Raw genomic sequence first — 18,201 nt, 5'->3', positions numbered from 1 at the left:
TTTATTGTATATCATTATTATTTTTATTGAAGTATAGTTGATATACAACTATCCACATTATTAATTCCTCACCCCCATTAGTGCAGTTACTATCTGTCAACATAGGAAGATGTTACAGAATCATTGTCAATACTCTCCATGCTGTACGACCATCCCCATGACCAACTTATATTATGATTGAGTGTAATGTGCTTTTAATTGAAAAGAATTCAAGGACCTAAGACATTAACCATGAGTGTTTAATGTCAGTCACTTTGTTACTCCCAGATGAAGACAAAAATAGCAAAACCAGAGCAGAACACTACTACCCCTTTTTACCCAAAACCATTCTGTATTTTAAGAAATTAGTATCTCTTGAATAAATATTAATAATTACTAAGAAGTGTATTGGTTAGGGTAGGTTAACTGCTAAAACCGAGTTTTACCACCAATTCCATAGTTTGAGGCAGTATTCAAACTTGAGTGTGCATCAGAATCCCCTGCAGGGCTTGTCAGAACACAGATGCTTGGTCTTCCTCCAGAGTTTCTGAGTCAGTAAGTCCAGGGAGGGCCTGAGAACTTGCATTTCTAACAGGTTCCCAGGAGATGCTGAAGCTGCTGGTCAGGGACCACATTTGTGAGAACCCCTGGCTTAAAGAAGTTTCTGTGTTTGTTCTTTAGCAATTCAGGGTGGCGATATGAGGTCACCAGTGCTCTGCTCCACTTAGCCATTCAGGAACCCAAGCTGGCAGTGACTCCTCCAGCTTCAGTATGTGCTCTCCCAAAGTCACTCTTATCACTGCCATTGCCGCTCTAGAAAAAGGAGAAGATGGGTGGGGAGGCCTGCAGGTTTGGCCCATCACAATTTACTGGAAAGAATTTAGTCACATGCTCAAGCCTCACTGCAAGGGAGGCTGGTGAATGTGGTCTTCCTGGACACCCACTTCTCAGCTAGAACTCTGATCACTGATGAAGGGGAGACCCAGCTGTGCAGTGACCCTTAAGCAGCACCACCGTGGTGAGCCAAGAAGCCCTCATCATGTCATGCTCTTGTGCACAGTCTTTAATGGATCCTCACTACCTGCAAGATTAAAAGCGAACCCTTCCACGTCCGTTCCTTGGCTTTCTTCAGTATAGCTCTCTTCTGCTTTCTTTCCCTCTCTTGCCCACGCAGTCAAGCTGGACTCCTCGCTGTGAACTAAACTCACTCGTTTTCCACCCTCTGAGGTACTTATCTGTGCTGTACTCTCTCTCTGGCACACAGTCACCCTCCCGCTCTGCCCATCAGAATCTTCTTCCAAGGTGCATCCATCGCGCATGCTTCCTTCACCAGAAGCCTTCTGGATCACCCCAACATCCACGGCACCTTTTTGTCTGACTGTGGTCACTCATATTTGCTCTTACTGTAGTTAGTGACAAATTTGCCTTCTCCCTCATTCTTAAATGTAAGTTGAGGGCAGAGGCAATGTCCTGCTCGTCTTCAGTGCAGTTATCTCGCACATCATTGATATTCAGGAGATACTGATGGGTGCCTGAAACTTTAAATGTTTCTAGGAACATCTCTCAGATGGCTTCAAAATATGTAGAAATTGTGGCAAAATAGCCATCAGCTCTTCCAGCAACTGCTAGTTACAGACCATGTCTATGATGACACTCCTTTGGCGAAATTTCTGTGTGGGTTTTTTGCTCTTTTTAAACATGTTGAGACCATGAAAACAACAGGTGTAACTTATTTTTCATTGTGCCACTCAATTACAGATCTCAGAAAATTTTCACTGTGACCTGAACTCTGACCAGTTCAAAGGATTTCTGCGTGCCCACACACCGTCTGTTGCCACATCAAGTCAGGCAAGATCTGCAGTATTCTCGATCACCTATCCATCCTCGGACATCTACCTGGTAGTCAAGGTAATGAAATATAATCTGGTTTGCAGATTCTCATGTTCCCATTGTTGTATTATTCCCAGTGCATGTTTGGGGGGAAAGAGATGTCAGAATGCACCCTTGTTTCCTTTTCAGTTCACCCCTTCCTTTCCAAGAAAATTGTGTTGGATACTAGAAGAACCATGGGTTTTGGAATGATGCAGTTCTAGTTTTGAATCCTGGCTTTGAAGCCTTGCAGTTATGTGACTTTGGGCAATTACCAAAACGTTTTGAGACTTAGTATCCTCATCTGTAAAGTGGGAATAATAACACTCCCTCAATGGGTAGTTGTGATAAGAGAGTAAAGCCTGACATGTTACAGGCAGCCTTCCACCTAAGCAAGCAAAGTATTCTTGTGGAAACAATCTCAGATAGTTTCCCAATTATGTTACATTCTTCTAAAAACCCATAGTTAAATGTTCCCAAGCCCAGGCTCTGACAATTTGAAGTGTGGGCTATAGATTCCAAATCTCCCTACCCATTTTCACCATAGTCTGAGTATTTAGTGAGGGTCAAAATCTGTGGGGCATTAAAAGTAGAAACATCTTTCATTCTAGGCTGTACTCTGCTAATGTAAGAGAATGAAAATGACTGGTTAGAAATTAACAACAAACATTAAGTATTTTACCTCCCTAAGCAAATAATTACTCTCACTGACCCTTTATACTAAAATTGTAAAAAACAAATTCAGGTGCTTTGATGTCCTGTACACCCAGCATTCCAGGTTTGGAACTTTTTCTTTTATGGACATAATCTAATTGATTCTCCCATGATCCAATGAGTAGCTTATAGATTCCAAAGAATTTAAGTGACTTGGAGGTCTCTTAACAAGTGGCAGATATCTTTCCATTCTAGCTTCCTTTCCACCATTTTACAAAGATGCTGAAAGGTTACTATCACTTGAAAGGGAATTTATTTAGGCTTATGGAGAGTACTCTAGTTAAAGGTCTGTTGCCAAAAGGACACATCTATTGTTGTCACCTTAATGTGTGTCCTGGCATTGCTGTATTACTTGGTCATATAGGAAAGTTAGCTTAAAGCCCATGCCAGCAGCCCTGTAGTTAAATTTGAAATTCTCTCTCAGCCTGGGGAGACAAAGAAGCCAATACTAGTACTACAAAGTCAAATTTTACTTCAAGCTCTACTTCTCAGTGGCTTTATTTTGTTTAATTCATAGTAGCTGCTAAATATCAGCAGTTACCTATAGGTTACTATTACTTACTACATATACTCCAAAATTTTCAAATGAAAAGTGCATTCATTTGACAATAACAAACATTCCCTCATCTGGATATAGTTAAGAAATTTAAATCCATTCAGTAAGCAGCTCCTGGTTTGCCCCTGGTTTGTTTTTCTTTACTGTAATGCCATCATCATTGCTTCTTTCTTTCTAAATGTATAGCAAATGGTGGTGCAATATTTAGCATATCCAGGCAGATGCTGCTCAATAGAAAGGGCTTCTTTCTTTCATATTTTTAGTCCCAGGCTGAACACCAGGATCCTTACTAGTGTTAAGTTTAGTATTGCATATAATATGGCTTTAAGGTGTTATTCAGGCTTAAAGGTTTTGTTTCTCAATTGAGGGGTAGAGAGTAAGGATGAGAGTGGATCTGATTTAAAACTTTAGCAATAGACATGCCAGGCATTGAACCAGCCCCTTTTGAATAGAGAAGAGGGTAGCCTCTTTACCTTAAAAAGTTTCCCACATAATTCTGATATGCTCCTTTCCCTGACCTTTCATTTCACATTTCTCCTTTTCCTTCTCGTAAACATGGTACCTAAATTTATGGCCAGCTAGATCCTTTACCTGAAGCAAAATGGAAGAAGGTATTTTACAATAGATGCATTCATTCACATTACTGAGCAGTTAGCAAAGTGAAATGCTACACCACCCCACTCACTGCTTTTGGTTTCTTTCCAAGTCTGTTAAGTCCAGAAAAGCAGCAGACAATTACCGATAATTTATTCTGTTCATATATTCATTCTGTCATGGTTATAAAGCCTCATGCTTTTCTTCTACCCATAAATCATGGAGGCCACATAGTGTTATCTCATAGCAGCCTATCTATAGTTACTTCTTGCAAAGTTTCCAGAGTTACCCTTGTCCAGCTCAGTGAAGGGAGTAGTTTCTGTTGGTCTGGTGGAATCTGGATTCTCCTGCTTTCATATTCCAGAGCTCCCTCTCCTGCAGGCCCCGCGCTATGTCCCACTACTAGTGCGTGAAGCCGTGGCTTTTGCATTCCTTGCTAATTAAAAGGTTCTTACTCTTTGTTCCAAAGACCATATTTTATCTGTTGACCTCATGGAAAATTTAGCTTCCTTCCAATTTGTTTTACAAGCTCATGACTGAGAGCTTCAGGAGAACAGAGACAAGGTTTAGCAGGTTCACCATCTTATCTCCCCAACGGCTACTACATAGAAGGTGCCCAACAAATATTTTCTGAATGAATGAACAAGTGAATGATTGTTGCCTCACAGGGATCAGGCTTGTCTTCATGCTACGGCAATGGGAAGGGGTTTTAAACTTCTTTTGTGGGAAGAGAGACTTTCTGCTTGCAGTCTCCCTGAGACAGATGTCGGCTGAGCAGCCCAAGCTACTTCCTTTGGAACTCCCTTAAACACCGTCCATCACTAGGGTATTTTTCATTTAAATACTTTGGCCTCACCTAGAGTACATGCCTGTTGAAATGTGTTGACCCAGATTTCTTCTTCAGGGCTCATCTCAACATAGGCTAATGGAACTAACAGCATTTGTTTTTCTTTTCAACATCTAAGTTAAGTTACATTTTCTTTGAGCAGAGGGTTAGAATATTTCACATTTCTCCTTTTCCTTCTCGTAAACATGGTGCCTAAATTTATGGCCAGCTAGATCCTTTACCTGAAGCAAAATGGAAGAAGGTATTTGACAGTAGTAGCATTCATTCACATTACCGAGCAGTTAGCAAAGTGAAACGCTGCACCACCCCACTCACTGCTTTTGGTTTCTTTCCAAGTCTGTTAAGTCCAGAAAAGCAGCAGACAATTACAGATAATTTATTCTGTTCATTTATTCATTCTGTGGACAGTTTTAGTCCCCGACCTGACTTTTACAGAGGCCATATCTCTTTTTTACATTGTAAGCAATAATAAAGAAAATGAGCTTTTCACTTCCTACATATGTCTCATGGGTTTTGTTTTATAAAATAACTTCTATTGCATTTTTTATTGTAGGCATAATGCATGTTTATTGCTTAAAAATAGAAAATACACATAAGCAATAGGAAGAAAATAAAAACAGCACATAATCCCACTAAAGATAACTACTGTTAACATTCGCTGTGTATCTACTATCATCCTCTTAACATGCTTTTATGATTTTTTTACAAAACTGTATAGAACCCTGTGTACTAACTTTTAATAAAAAATATCTATCATGGACATTTTCCTGTGTCATTAATATTGCCACAAAACATCATTTTGATGGCTGCATGAATGCCATTATATGGATGTAATTCATGTGCTTTGTTTTAATATTATTTTTGTAGATTGAAAAAGTTCTTCAGCAGGGAGAGATTGGAGACTGTGCAGAACCCTACATGGTTATCAAAGAAAGTGATGGTGGAAAGGTATGATTTTTTGAATATTGCTAAATGGTGATATCAGAATAAGCAGATTTTTTTCGGAAGTATTTCACAAAATAGCTAATTTGTTCTCATGAGATATTAATAAAATATATTTTAAATATGTACATATGATAGAAACTTGTCTATTGTTGAACTTTTTAAAGAAACAAATTATTGAATTCAACACATGGTAATATACACACCAATGTCTAAAAAACTTGCTAAGGCAAAGAAATACTCCATTTTCTTGGTTCTAGGACTCTAACTCAGCTGGTTGGAAGGCCACAGAGACCTCACAAAACTAGAGTGTCAGCTCTATTGGTTTTCCTCAACAGACAGGCCAATTTCCAAATATCCTTTCTGGTATAGAGATTTGGAAATTGGCTAAGACTATTGTACATCACAGAATCATTAAAACAACATAGGTACTGAGCCTGTGAAAAAGATATCCTTTCTCAGCACCTATTTGCAAAGGTTTTCAATATGGTTTTTAAAATGTGGTCTTTCTGGAATAAGACTTGCCTAATTAGCATTTCACCACAGAATCATAAATTTCAAATGAAATTTATTGAACTCAAAATTTTTTTTAATTGACCTTTTATTCTGAACTTAGAATACCTTGTAAGTGTTGCCAACCTAATAGGGAAGTTGTTAGGAACCTTTATAGATCTTTTTGGAGTTTTCCAAATGCATCTTTTGAAGAACAGGCTCTCTTGAGAGCTTGGCAGATAATATACAAAACTTTTCTCCCCAAGATTCTCGCATGTAAATCCAAGGCATGTAGCTAGAAAGAGGCATTATTGATCAGTCCAGAAAGCCTTGGACCTTTTTTTTTTTAAGCTAAAGGTGTATTTAATAACTGAATGTAGCCTTTCTTTGCACTCCCCCCTTTCTATCTGAATTCCCTAACCAGCTAGACTTCTGGCCAGAGCTGTGTCATTTTTCTGCCACTGCTCTTTCACTCAGTAGGGCAGGGCTTTGGGAGATGGCTGCTTTGGGACCATGCTTTTGTCTCTTCCTGTTTTCCTCTAGAGTAAAGAAAAGATAGAGAAACTAAAACTTCAAGCGGAATCTTTCTGCCAGCGTTTGGGGAAGTACCGCATGCCCTTTGCCTGGGCTCCCATTAGCTTAGCAAGCTTCTTCAATGTCTCTACCCTGGAGAGGGAAGCCGCCGATGTGGAATACATGAGTGGTAAGATTTTCAGTGGCAGTGGGAAAGAGAGGGGCCCCTGGCACATCACCGCCGAGGTTGCCTGCTTATTAGTGCAGTCAGGTGTAGAGAGTGGGAAGGAGGAAGGAGGTAAATAGGATGAAACGCTATTATGACTGAGTTAACAAGTGCTCAATTGGACAGTGATCCCCAAGTATAATGGACATTGATGGAGCTTAAGAACACTCTTATACTAAGATTTTTGGTTGGAATTTTCTGGACAGTTGAACATTTTAAAAGGTAATTTTCAAGAGCCACTGCCTCTTCAGAGTAAAATTCGTGGAAATAACAAGAAAATGTGACAACTATCTAATGTGTGTTAAACACCGTGGTTGGCTCCTAAACATAAGAAACCCAAGAGGTCTTTAAAAAGCAAAGCTGAGGCTTCTCAGCAAAATTTCCAGTCCTTTAAAGTTTATTTTTCCAAGTGCAATGAAAATATGGATGCCAAAGAATATTTAGTTACTGTTCCAATCCATTTAGCACATTTTTCCTTTTCATCACCTCATCCTTGATCTGAATCATTAATTTCCTAAGCAGTTTGGATATGGACTATTCAAGAGGGTTACAGAATTTTCAAGTAGGCCCACCCTGACATGTAGAGTTTCTGTTGTCCTAAATGTCTTTGTGTCCAGCAAGTAGTTAAGTCTATGTTTACATTTCTCATATATTCCTAGGCTCTGCCATTTCTGAAATGTTACCTTTAATAGGGGAGTAGAAGAAAAGGTAGTCTGTTATTGCTGCTCTTATTCTGGAGTTATTCATGCATAATTACCAGCCTGAACTCCCGAGTTATTTCTGATTTATCAATAACAAACCTCACTTTAGTGCATCCTGACCTCCACACCATACTGGTTTTTTTAAATGCCAACTTCTACATAGATTCAAGTAGCCTTCTTTGAAAGAGTTAAGTGTAGAGCTTGGAGGACACCATAAACTAGGTAATTCAAAGCATTGGGCTTGCTGGGGCCTTGGTAACCTCCTAGTCAAGGATAAATTAACCTGACTGCAGAGGCTGATTCTTAAGAGGCAGCCAGAAGATGCAGGGTGTTACATTGAAGCAGTATGGCAAGTTTAGGTGGGCAGTGGTAGCAAGAAGTTCCAATTCAGCAACATGGTGAGAATTAAGGATAAGAGAGTATTCAAAGATGGGTTGGCAATATTAGAGATCTAAGCAATTGGACCATTCACAGCAGAACCCCTGAATCTTGCAGTATAAAAGCAACAAGATCTCTACCTAAATCCCAAAAGAGGAAAAGAAAGAAGTAAGCAGATTGTCAGGGTCACAGCCCAGGCTTGGGTGTGACTCAGGGTTCTTTTCCCTATTTGGCAGGTTAGTTCTGCTGCCTGGGCCACACAGCCAGAGCAGCAGAAAGCTCAGATTCAGAATATCCGCAGGCTAACCCTAGCATGTTTAGGTCACAGTGCTAAATGCCTTCAAGGGCATTTGAGTACAGGCCTCTCCCAATGGAATGCAAATATAAAAATAAAACAAAAGTAAACACTGTTGGCTAAATAAAGTGTATCTGCAGACCCAGTTCTGGCTGTAGTTCTGGACTCCTGTTGGGTGGCGCACCCTGACCTCCATGCCTCTCCTCTCTGACCAGAAGGCTAGGGCTCCAACAGGGGAGCTAAGAAACACAGGGGCCAGTGGAGGGAAATTTTCTGTCAAAACAGTGTTCTTACAGTGACTTTCAATATATCTTGTGTATGGTAAAGCTACCAACTGCCATATATTCAAACAGAAAGGCATGCTCTAGAATGACAGTTTTTTTCTTTAAAGGGAAAAGCTCTGTGGGCGAGCGGAGAACTTTGTCCCAGTCTAGAAAGCTTTCTGAAAGAACCCTGTCCTTGGAGGAGAACGGGGTTGGATCCAACTTCAAGACCACCCCCACGACCATTAACAGCTTTTTCAAGCAGGTATCTCCCCACATTACAGTGTGTCTGAATTTGTCCTCATAATGGCATGGGTGCTGGAGTCCAACAGGGACATATACTCAGTGATTAACAGAGCAAGTTAGTTAACCTCACCAAGCCTCAATTTCATTATCTATGAAGCAGGGATGATGGCGCTTACTTCATATGGCTGGTGGGAGGGTTCTGTGGCATGAGGGGTGTAAAGCTCTTCTCAGAGTGCCTGGAATATAGCAAGTGCTAAATGAGTGTTAGTTCTTTTAACTGAGAGAAGGATTCATTCCCACCAAAGCAGTATCCTGTTTGAACTGTCATGGTCAATTCATCCTTTAGGCTATGAAAGCAATCTGGCTGAAGCTCCCATGTGCCCCCAGCCTCCGGTCTCCTGGCCCTACTGCTGTACTCCTCACTAATGTTCCATGTGCAGGCTTTCCAGGGCTGCCTACTGGCCCACTGAGGGCAACCACTGCAGATGGAGCTCTTCATTAGCTCAATAAATATTGAGGTTATTTTAAAAACAAAGAATTTCCTGGAGTAATCAAATTCATAGGTACTGACAGTTGAATGACAGAAAGTGGAATGATGGTTGCCAGGGGTTGGAGGAAGGGAGAAATAAGGAGCTGATGTTTAATGGGGGCAGAGTTTCCATTTTTCAAGATGAAAGAGTTCTGAAGATTGGTTGTACAATGTAAATGTACTTAACACTACAGAACTGTACATTCAAAACTGGTAATTCTTATGTGAATTTTACTAAAAAGAAAAAGTAATGGACTTATTAGACTTGGTTTCACTTTACTTTGGAAAATTTTTCATGGCTCAAGCAATCTTCACGGGGCATTTCAAAGGGTTATGTTAACAGAAATGTTATTCAGAAGAGGTGCTAAGGGTCTGTGTGCCATGCCATGTAATAGAAATAGCATGGGGCTGAAATGTTTTCAATGTTGGATATACCCCTTCTGATTGTATTACCTTCAGAGGCAAAGTACTTAACTGAGTTTATTCATGTGTACTTGGGAATAAGACACACCTCCCTGCCTACCTTCCTGGGATGTTATTGTAAGGATGAGAGCTTGTACCACTGTATTCTTGGCAGAGTGCCGGTCCCATGTAGGCACACTGAGAGTAGTATTTATGCTTAGCTTTCTTAGTTGAGACAAAAGTGAAGAAAATGAGGATAGGAAAAGGATGGAAAGATGCTTTCTCCATCTTCAAGTCTTTGAAGGAGGAAGTAAACTTGTTCTGTATTGTTCCAGGGAGTAAAACAAGTACCAGTGGGTTGAAGTTATAGGGAAGGAAGCTTTGGCCTAAATTTCTAACAGTCCAACAGGCTTCCTTAGGAAGTGCTAGAAGCCTTGTTCCCAGGATTTATGAGAGTTTGAAGGACAGTAAGTAGAGAGTGGTAGAGAAGGAAAATTTGACAAAAGGTGGAAGTAAATGATGTCAGTGTTGCCTATAATCCTGATTCTATAAGAGGCATGTTAGAATAAAAATATTCCCAGAAATCCTTGGTCTATACCCCAGGAGCCAGTACTGTAACTCTTGTAACCCCTGACTTCTCTCCTGGCAGGAGGGAGATCGCCTTAGTGATGAAGACTTATTCAAGTTTTTGGCTGACTACAAAAGATCTTCATCCTTACAGAGAAGAGTCAAGTCAATTCCAGGTGTGGATGGCTTGTCCTTATACTTTCTGTACCAAAACCATTTATGATTAGACACATTGTTTAATGCTACAGTTTATAAAATTTTGTTTGTCAAGTGAAATGTGCAGTTTTATATTAGGAGTTAAGAATCTGAATTGGTCTATTCTTTATGAACATCTGTTAATATTTTCCATTTTTATTAAAGGATGGATTCAGTAAATGAACGTCATGCTTTATTTAGATCTGGTTTCTCAGGTAATAAGATAATTGTTTCAAAAGAAGATCCCCTTTTATCACATAAAATAATATATGGAACCCTTAGTATAAAAAGAAAATGCAAGTTAGATGCTTTGGCAAAGGGTGAGGGCACCCGATTCTCAGTTTAACAGCTCCTGAGGCACTTGTACAGACCCCTGGGGTACCTGGGAACTCAGTTTGAAAACCACCAACAGTTGCTTAACTTACTTAACTACTGTAGTGTGGTCATTCTAGGAGAGACTTTAAAGATCCATTTCTACTCATTGTACAATTTCTTGCTTTTTAATTTCTGGAAACTAAATCTAAAAAGTTGTCATGACATGCTTTTTTATAATTATAGAAAATTAGCTGGGAATTCCAAAACTTTTACACTTCCACAATTTATGCTTATTTTCACTGAAGGAGTATAGTACAATAATCTTTCTTGATTCCCTTGTAACACTGTTTTTACTAAAACAGTCCTATTTTCTCTCACCAGGTTTGCTCAGACTGGAGATTTCTCCGGCTCCAGACATAATCAACTGTTGTCTGACTCCCGAAATGCTGCCAGTGAGACCCTTTCCTGAAAATCGGACCCGTCCACACAAAGAGATTTTGGAATTTCCAATCCGGGAAGTATATGTCCCTCATACTGTGTACAGGTAAGAAACAAAGACCCTTGGAAAACCTTTGAACTCACATTTTGAGTTTTGTTTGGATAATGCTTTCAGCATCTTTTAGCCTCTCTTCCTAAGTTTTTGGGAAAATGAGGTATATTTACGTATTTCCAAAAATGGTTTATCTAATTTTATTTAACAAGAGCATGTTACTTTAGTCATGATTGGAATTTAGGACTATAGTGGACATACTCCTCTTAGAAATGAAAAATATTCCTTCCTCGTTATTACCTTGGTTTTTCTAGGTATAGAAAGACATAGTAGGAAAGAACCATGTGACCAAAAATGTTCTTTATCAAAGAGACAGGTTTTAGCTCATGACCAGCTCTCCAATAGAATTTACAGCACTGATAGAAATGTTCTGTATGTGTGCTGTCCAATAGCCATCAGTCATGGCACTAAACATTTCAACTGTAGCTAGTACAATGGAGGAACTGAAATTTAATTTTGTTTAACTTATACTAACTTCATTTAAATTCAAGTAGTTGTCAGTGGCTGGTGGCTACTACATTGGGCAGCATGGGACTGGGCAGTAAAGAGCTAAAAGGTTAGGCTGCCTTGGTTTCTTGGAGGCCCTTCACATGGAGGCTAAGTGGGAGCTCATCAACATACATCTGCCAAAGGCATTGCTTTTCAAATGTTTTATCTTTTATTTTGAAAAGATTTTTTTTAATGCAGAGAAGAATGTTACAAAAGCACCTCTTCTCCACCATCCAGAAATGACATTGTGTTATTTCTTGTATTGCATATGCATACATATGTACAGTCATACTGATTGAGTTGAAGTCTCCCTTATATTCAATCTCCTGTCACAGACTTCTACCTTGCCTCCCAGACATCACCATTATCATGAACTTATGTAGTCCTTCCTTCTAGTTTCTCTGGCTTATCAACACACACACACACACACACACACACACACACACACACACACACACACACACACACAAACACACATGTATGTAACTGTGAACACCCAATGGTATTATTTTTATATTCATTTAAAATGTACATAAATAGCCCTACACTCTATGTGTTATACTGTTGCATATACAATAGTACGATTTTTTTCTTTTTTTTTGAGTTGAATAGTTTTTTGTTGAGTACTACTGTGTATTCATAAATTTGCACAGTTCACTGTATTATATTCAGTTGCATTTGTTATCCTGTTTCGTTATTTAGATCTTCACAAATTTAAATAATGGGAATTCCTTAACAGCTTGCATTTTAGAAATACTAATATTGATTTATATTGATTTATGTAGAGCTTTGTCATTTTTTAACTACTGTATAGTATTCCTTTGTGTGAAGAGGCCATGCTTTATCCATTTCCTAGTTTTCTATTGATAGACATTTATGTTTTGCCAATTTGGGGCTCTTACAAACACTGAGCAGTGAGAATTTTTGTCTTTCTGTGTACATGTGTGAAAGTCTCCCTAAGGAATGTGCTTAAAAGTGAAATTCCTAAGTGACAAGTGATACATATTTTCAGTTTTATTTGCATTGCCACTTTTTCCCAAAGTTGTACCAGTTTGCAATCCTGCCAACACTGTAAGAGACTTCTGATTCCCTCAGATTCTCACTACATGTTCCAGTATGATGTTTGTATATGTGGGGCTGAAATGCAAAGAATATCAGAACCTACCTAATCCAAGAATCCATACCCGCACATTTTCAGATGCACAAACTTGAGACTCAGAGAGGATAAGTGAGTGGTTCCTTGAGGTAAAAAATTGCAATGAGAAATAAAAGCAACCATCCACACAATTAGGAATTGACTCTTCCTTTCAAAAATGGTGAAGTACTCACACATTTCTGCCATTTAATTCTTTCTGAAGCAGCTCTTCATTTTCTATCCTATTAAATACAAACTAATTAAATACAAGCTCAAGTCCCTCTCCTTGAAAAATATGCATTCCTAGGATGCCACTGTTTCAGTTCTCCATTCCCTGAAGGGAGATGAAGGCATGAATATGTTTGCTTATGGATGCTGTGTGTGTATCATTTTAGAAACCGTATCCTATAACTAGAAAAAAGTTCTTGTGGCATTGGAATAAACTTGCACCAAATGAATTTTATAGTTACTCAACTTCCTCTCAGCATTTAATCACCCATGGGAGGCATTTACAACTCTTTCTACTCCTTGCTGCAAGCGTTATCTCTTAATTACATCACAACAGGACTCAGAATGCATTAGTGCAACGAATGATTCAGAAACGTAGGAGTGCTAAGGAGGACACGTCTGGACGAATTACTCTGAACCTAACTTGGAATAATGAGAAACAGACCTACAAGTTGGAAGTGAATATTCTTTAGCTGTACTGTGCACTGTAGAAATGCCAAGACCACTCCCTTAGGAACCAGGTTTTTACTCTTGGGAATGACAGAAGAAAACACATTCCCTCCAGCACCTTTTCTTGGCTTCTAGGCCACTATGTTTTATAGCTTGTTTAAGGAAGGAGAGTTATAGTGAACTTGCTTCAGAATCTTCGTGTGTGAAAACATCAAGGAGTTTAAAGACTATGTTACTTAAATCTATTCTTCTGTTGTTGAATTTGTAGTATTTCTTCACCTGTCCTCATATGCTTTATACTGGTTCTCATATGCTTTATACCATTTGATCAGGTTGGTTGACAGTAACCCAGTCCTAGATTAATTATCTCCTTTCCTGCACCTTCACTCTCATTTCACAAAATGGAAATGGCAGACTCAAGTCAGGTCTGACCCCCAGGTCCAATTGGGAAGCTGACTCAGTTTGTCCTTGGTGCCTTAGTCTTGTCATTTCTGTCAGTTTCCCTCTCTTTTTTGTTCCTTGCCATCCCCCTGTACCTTAAAGAACTTGGAATTTCATAGCTTCTCTGTTGCCTCCCCACCGAATCAAAGTCTTTCCGAGCAAAACTCCCTAAGTGTGTTTACATTCTGATATCCATAACAGGTATGGCCTGCAGTCTTCTCTCGCTCAAGAGTATTATCACTTCACGAGGGACAGCAAGTCCTGTTTCCTTTAGAAAAGTTTTCCTTTGACTTAGTTGAATTCTGGTCATTGTTACAAGGGTTTGGCATGAGGGGATCTTTCTCAGTTGACATGACTATTTCCTTGTCTCTAATCCTGGTCATGGCTATAGCTCTTTAAGGACATCAAATAAATGAAGATGAAAATTTACAGAGCAGATAATTCTTTGTCTTATAGAGAGTTTACCTCATCAATTTGAAATATGGCTTGCCTTATAAAAATTCGATCTACCTGGAATGTACAGAATACATCTGCTGGGGCAAGCAAGGAATGCCTCCATTGACAAAGCCAGGATTTGAATTTCAAATTGGTGTAATTTTAACATGAACAGCTGAGCTCTCTTGGGTGGAGGTAACTAGTATATGGCTCCAACGGCGGACTTGTCTGGCCTTGAGTGTAACTGGTGGTGTAAGATTCTAATATGAGTGAGGCTTCAGTTTAACACCGTGTGAGCAGAACACAGGTTACCTTGACCTTTCTTAAAGGAGCATCTGCCATGGAGCCTCAGATGAGATTGGCTTAGGATAGGTGATTTCAGCCTATCCTGCCCTCAGCCTCTGCCCCTCCCCCGCCCCTCTTCAGGTGCTTCCGTTGATTGTCCTGCCCCTTCAGGTGCCCTCAGTCAGGGTCTCCATCTTGTACCACAAGAGGCACCCTTCACGCCATATTCTCTGTGGATGCCGCCTGTGTTCCTCTACCTTATTCAGATTGCTTTAAGGAGTAATCTAGATCAGGACATACACTGGCAAACTGCATGGGACCCCAGAAGTATCCCCACAAGCCAGTGAGAGTTGGTCATTCATAAAACAAACTTTTGCTCTGAGGGAAGAGATGCACTTCTAGAGCTGGAAGTGCTAGCCCCAGGAATGCCCAGCATCCCCCAAACCTTTGCTCCTCATAGTGCCATGGGCCACTCTTATGGTTAAAGGCAGAGAGTCAGTCGAGTGTTCCCTGAAACAGATGCAGGCAGGAAATCACAAGCAGAAGGACAATAATTCTGAAAGTAGGGCAGAACAGCTGGAAAAATCAGGTTGGTAAACAGGATTATCCAACTCTGAGTGTGGCATTCCTTGCTCCATGCACATTTTAAGAATATACTAGTCATTAGGCCAGGAACACATTTGAACCAACTTCTGGCTTATTTTCCATGTAGTCCAGCAGCTTGTAATGGAGACACCAGCTGCCTCTGGTGGGGCAGAAGGAAAACAGCCCTGGCTGGGACCAAGGCCCAGCAAGACCTCTGAGGACATTTTATCCTGGGGCTGCCCACGGGGTGTGTGTGGAGATCACAGGCACGAGGTTGTAATGAGCTTGTCAAGCTTCTTGCTGTCCCTTTAACTGGTGATTACATTAGATAAAGCCACATAAAAGTATGTTTTCATCTCTTATCCTGGCCCCCAAAAGCCTCTGAGGTCTTTTTATGCAATTATCAGACTTGCTGTGGAGAATTGTGCTTGCTGAGAACAAGCGTATCAGTTAGAACATGATTTCTTTGATAGATAATTAGCTGTTTTCAGGTCTCTTTTTCAGCCAGATGATCTCAGTGCAGAAGTCGGCATTCTCAGGCCGCCTGATAGCTGGTCTGACAAAGAGGTGCCTCCCATGCCACAAAGGAGTTTTGGGGGAATACTGCCAGACTTGCAGCTTACAGGGGCAAAAAGAAAGGCATCGGATAAATGTGTGAGCTAATTTTGAATGGATGCCTGGAAGTTATAGTTTAGTCAATAGGATTTCTAAGGAAAAGAATGAACTAGAAATTATTCTGGATGAAGTCGTCTGGAAGGAGTTGGGGCGTGGAGCATGCGCCGTGTTTATTTTGTCTGAGGAAATGGACTCCCAAGTCTGAGCCCAGCTGGCTGTATGTCCAGACTGGATCTTCTGAGTACTGGGGGGTGGGGGGATGGTGGTCGTGCCTTAGAGCCCATTGTGGAGCTTTTACAAAAGTACAAGAGTCCAGCCCCACCTGGAGACTCCCATTCAGGAGGTCTAGGGTAGGGCCTTGTGGGTCTCAGCACCCTCCTTTAAGACTTCTGCTCTTTCATGGAGTTCCTCTTAAAGAGTTTCTCTACTCAATGAGTCATCCAAAGGTCCACGGTGACTTGAGCCCCTGCGGACTCAGGGGAGAGGGCCATCCAACTTCATCCCTCTGACTTGGGAGCAGTCACAGTGTAAGCTGGGATATCAGGTCAGATGGATTTGCCAAAGAGCAAGTACTTGTCTATCAAGAAGCTACAACACAGCAGGAAAAGTCTCCACATGAGGACATTGTTTTTATGGCATAATGCTCTTCAGATGCTATTAAGTACTCCTGTGTTATTGGTAATTAATATTTGGTAGTCTCTGATGTGATTAGTCCTGGTCTAAATCACCATCAAAATACCTTAGTTAAGCATCAAAATAATAATTCCCCATTTTTGTTTAGATTTTTTTATTTTGGAATAGGTAGCCTACTTATTAAAGTTATTAAGGTACAAAAATGCAGTGTGAAAATTCTTGCTCCCACTTCTGATCTCCAGCCATCCAATTCGCTTCCTTTGAGACAGCCTTTTAAAAAATATATGTACATCTATTTGATTTTATTCATTTATTTCTTCCACAAATACTGAGTGTATTGTACCCTTTCAATGAAACAACCCTTTTCTAGACACTGGAGATATTCTAGTGAACAAAACAGATGAAAATCTTGTAAATTCCACAGCTCAATCCTGTTTTTGATAATAGGAAACAGCTATTTTATCAGCTTCTTGTGTGTCCTTCCAGAATAAATTATGTATGTGCAAATCAATACAACCCTGTATTTTCCTTTTATAATGCAAATATAGGATAGTCTTCACTCTGTTTCTCACCTTGACTTCATTGGATGGTATATTGTAGAGAGCACTTCTATATGAATACGTAAAACTACTTCATCCTTTTTTATAGCTGCACTGAATCTCACTTACATGGATGTATCATGCTTTATGTAACCCCATACAAATGAGCATCCAGCATGTTGCCAGTCTTCTGATATTACAAATGTTACAATGGAAAAATATTATATAATCTTTTATACGTGTGTGAGCATATTCATTGGATAAATTCCTTCTTTTCACCCTTTAAAGCAATGCTTAAAGAATTCTGTCAACTCTGTCTTAAGTATAAGACAGCCTTGAAACCTAGTCCTTGGTTATACTACTCTTAGCAAGCAGTTGCTTGTAGAACACAAGCTTGTTATTAACAAGCCCTTTATTTAGGAATAGCAGTGCAACCCCAGCAAAATCTAAGCATTTGAATTAGCCAATGGAGACAAAGGCAAAGTGAATTCCCGATACCTCAATTATCCAGATAATTAAGTCCCCATACTGGACTTTACTGTTGCAAGTTGGTCTTAATAAAAAATCAGCAACACATTCCCACTTTCCTGATGCCTTGTGGCAAAACTCAGTTACTCTCCTTTTCTTCAGAAGAATGAAAAAATTCAGAAGGGAACCTGTTACCTAAGATCACTCACCTAGCAACTATTGCAGGTTTTGCAAACCTGTCCTTCCATTACAATATTTAGCCCCTTGAGGGCACAATTTGCTCACTTTCTAGACTCCGACACAAAAGAGTATCTTTTCCATTTGAAAGAAGGTGGAGTCATGCTTTCTTAAAGAAAAAAAAATTATAATTTATTTTTATTTTTTTACCCTTGAAGGTCAGCATGGAGAAAAACTGAGAAGTATTTCAGTGTCCCAAGAAACTGTGTTGGTTATTTTTTTGCAAAAGATTTTATTCTAACCTGTCAGTTTCTGTCTTCTTTCATTACTAAGTCACGATCTTAGAAATTTGGCACTTCTTTGTAAGATGTAATGGGGGAGGAAGACGGAGAAAAGTAGCCTATGGTATAGATGGAGAGCAAAATTTTGTTTTGGGTGGGGTTGTTCACTGTACATATTTACACATTCACTAATTCTGCCTCATATACAAACTGAAAGAATGTAGATAAGGCAATAATGCTATAGTGTTTAGGAGGTTCTGTGTACAT

At 39.8% G+C, this 18,201-nt stretch overlaps 1 protein-coding gene across 6 annotated transcripts in view; it reads left to right on the top strand.

Moving 5' to 3' along the window:
- The window catches only part of DOCK8 (dedicator of cytokinesis 8), a 223,181-nt gene that overhangs the window by 101,124 nt on the left and 103,856 nt on the right, over window positions 1-18,201 (top strand). For all 6 annotated transcript variants that reach the window (XM_073228617.1, XM_036991205.2, XM_073228616.1 and 3 more), the window contains 6 exons: window positions 1,738-1,887; window positions 5,427-5,507; window positions 6,537-6,696; window positions 8,498-8,634; window positions 10,196-10,289; window positions 11,005-11,167. In XM_073228617.1, the coding sequence (XP_073084718.1) occupies window positions 1,738-1,887; window positions 5,427-5,507; window positions 6,537-6,696; window positions 8,498-8,634; window positions 10,196-10,289; window positions 11,005-11,167 (785 nt within the window). The remainder of the gene's footprint in view (window positions 1-1,737; window positions 1,888-5,426; window positions 5,508-6,536; window positions 6,697-8,497; window positions 8,635-10,195; window positions 10,290-11,004; window positions 11,168-18,201) is intronic.

This window comes from Manis javanica, chromosome 2 (genome assembly GCF_040802235.1).
Source record: "Manis javanica isolate MJ-LG chromosome 2, MJ_LKY, whole genome shotgun sequence".
In the NCBI taxonomy this organism is placed as follows: Eukaryota; Metazoa; Chordata; class Mammalia; order Pholidota; family Manidae; genus Manis; species Manis javanica.
The sequence above is the reverse complement of the archived record's forward strand: the minus strand, read 5'-3'. Positions and strand labels throughout refer to the sequence as shown.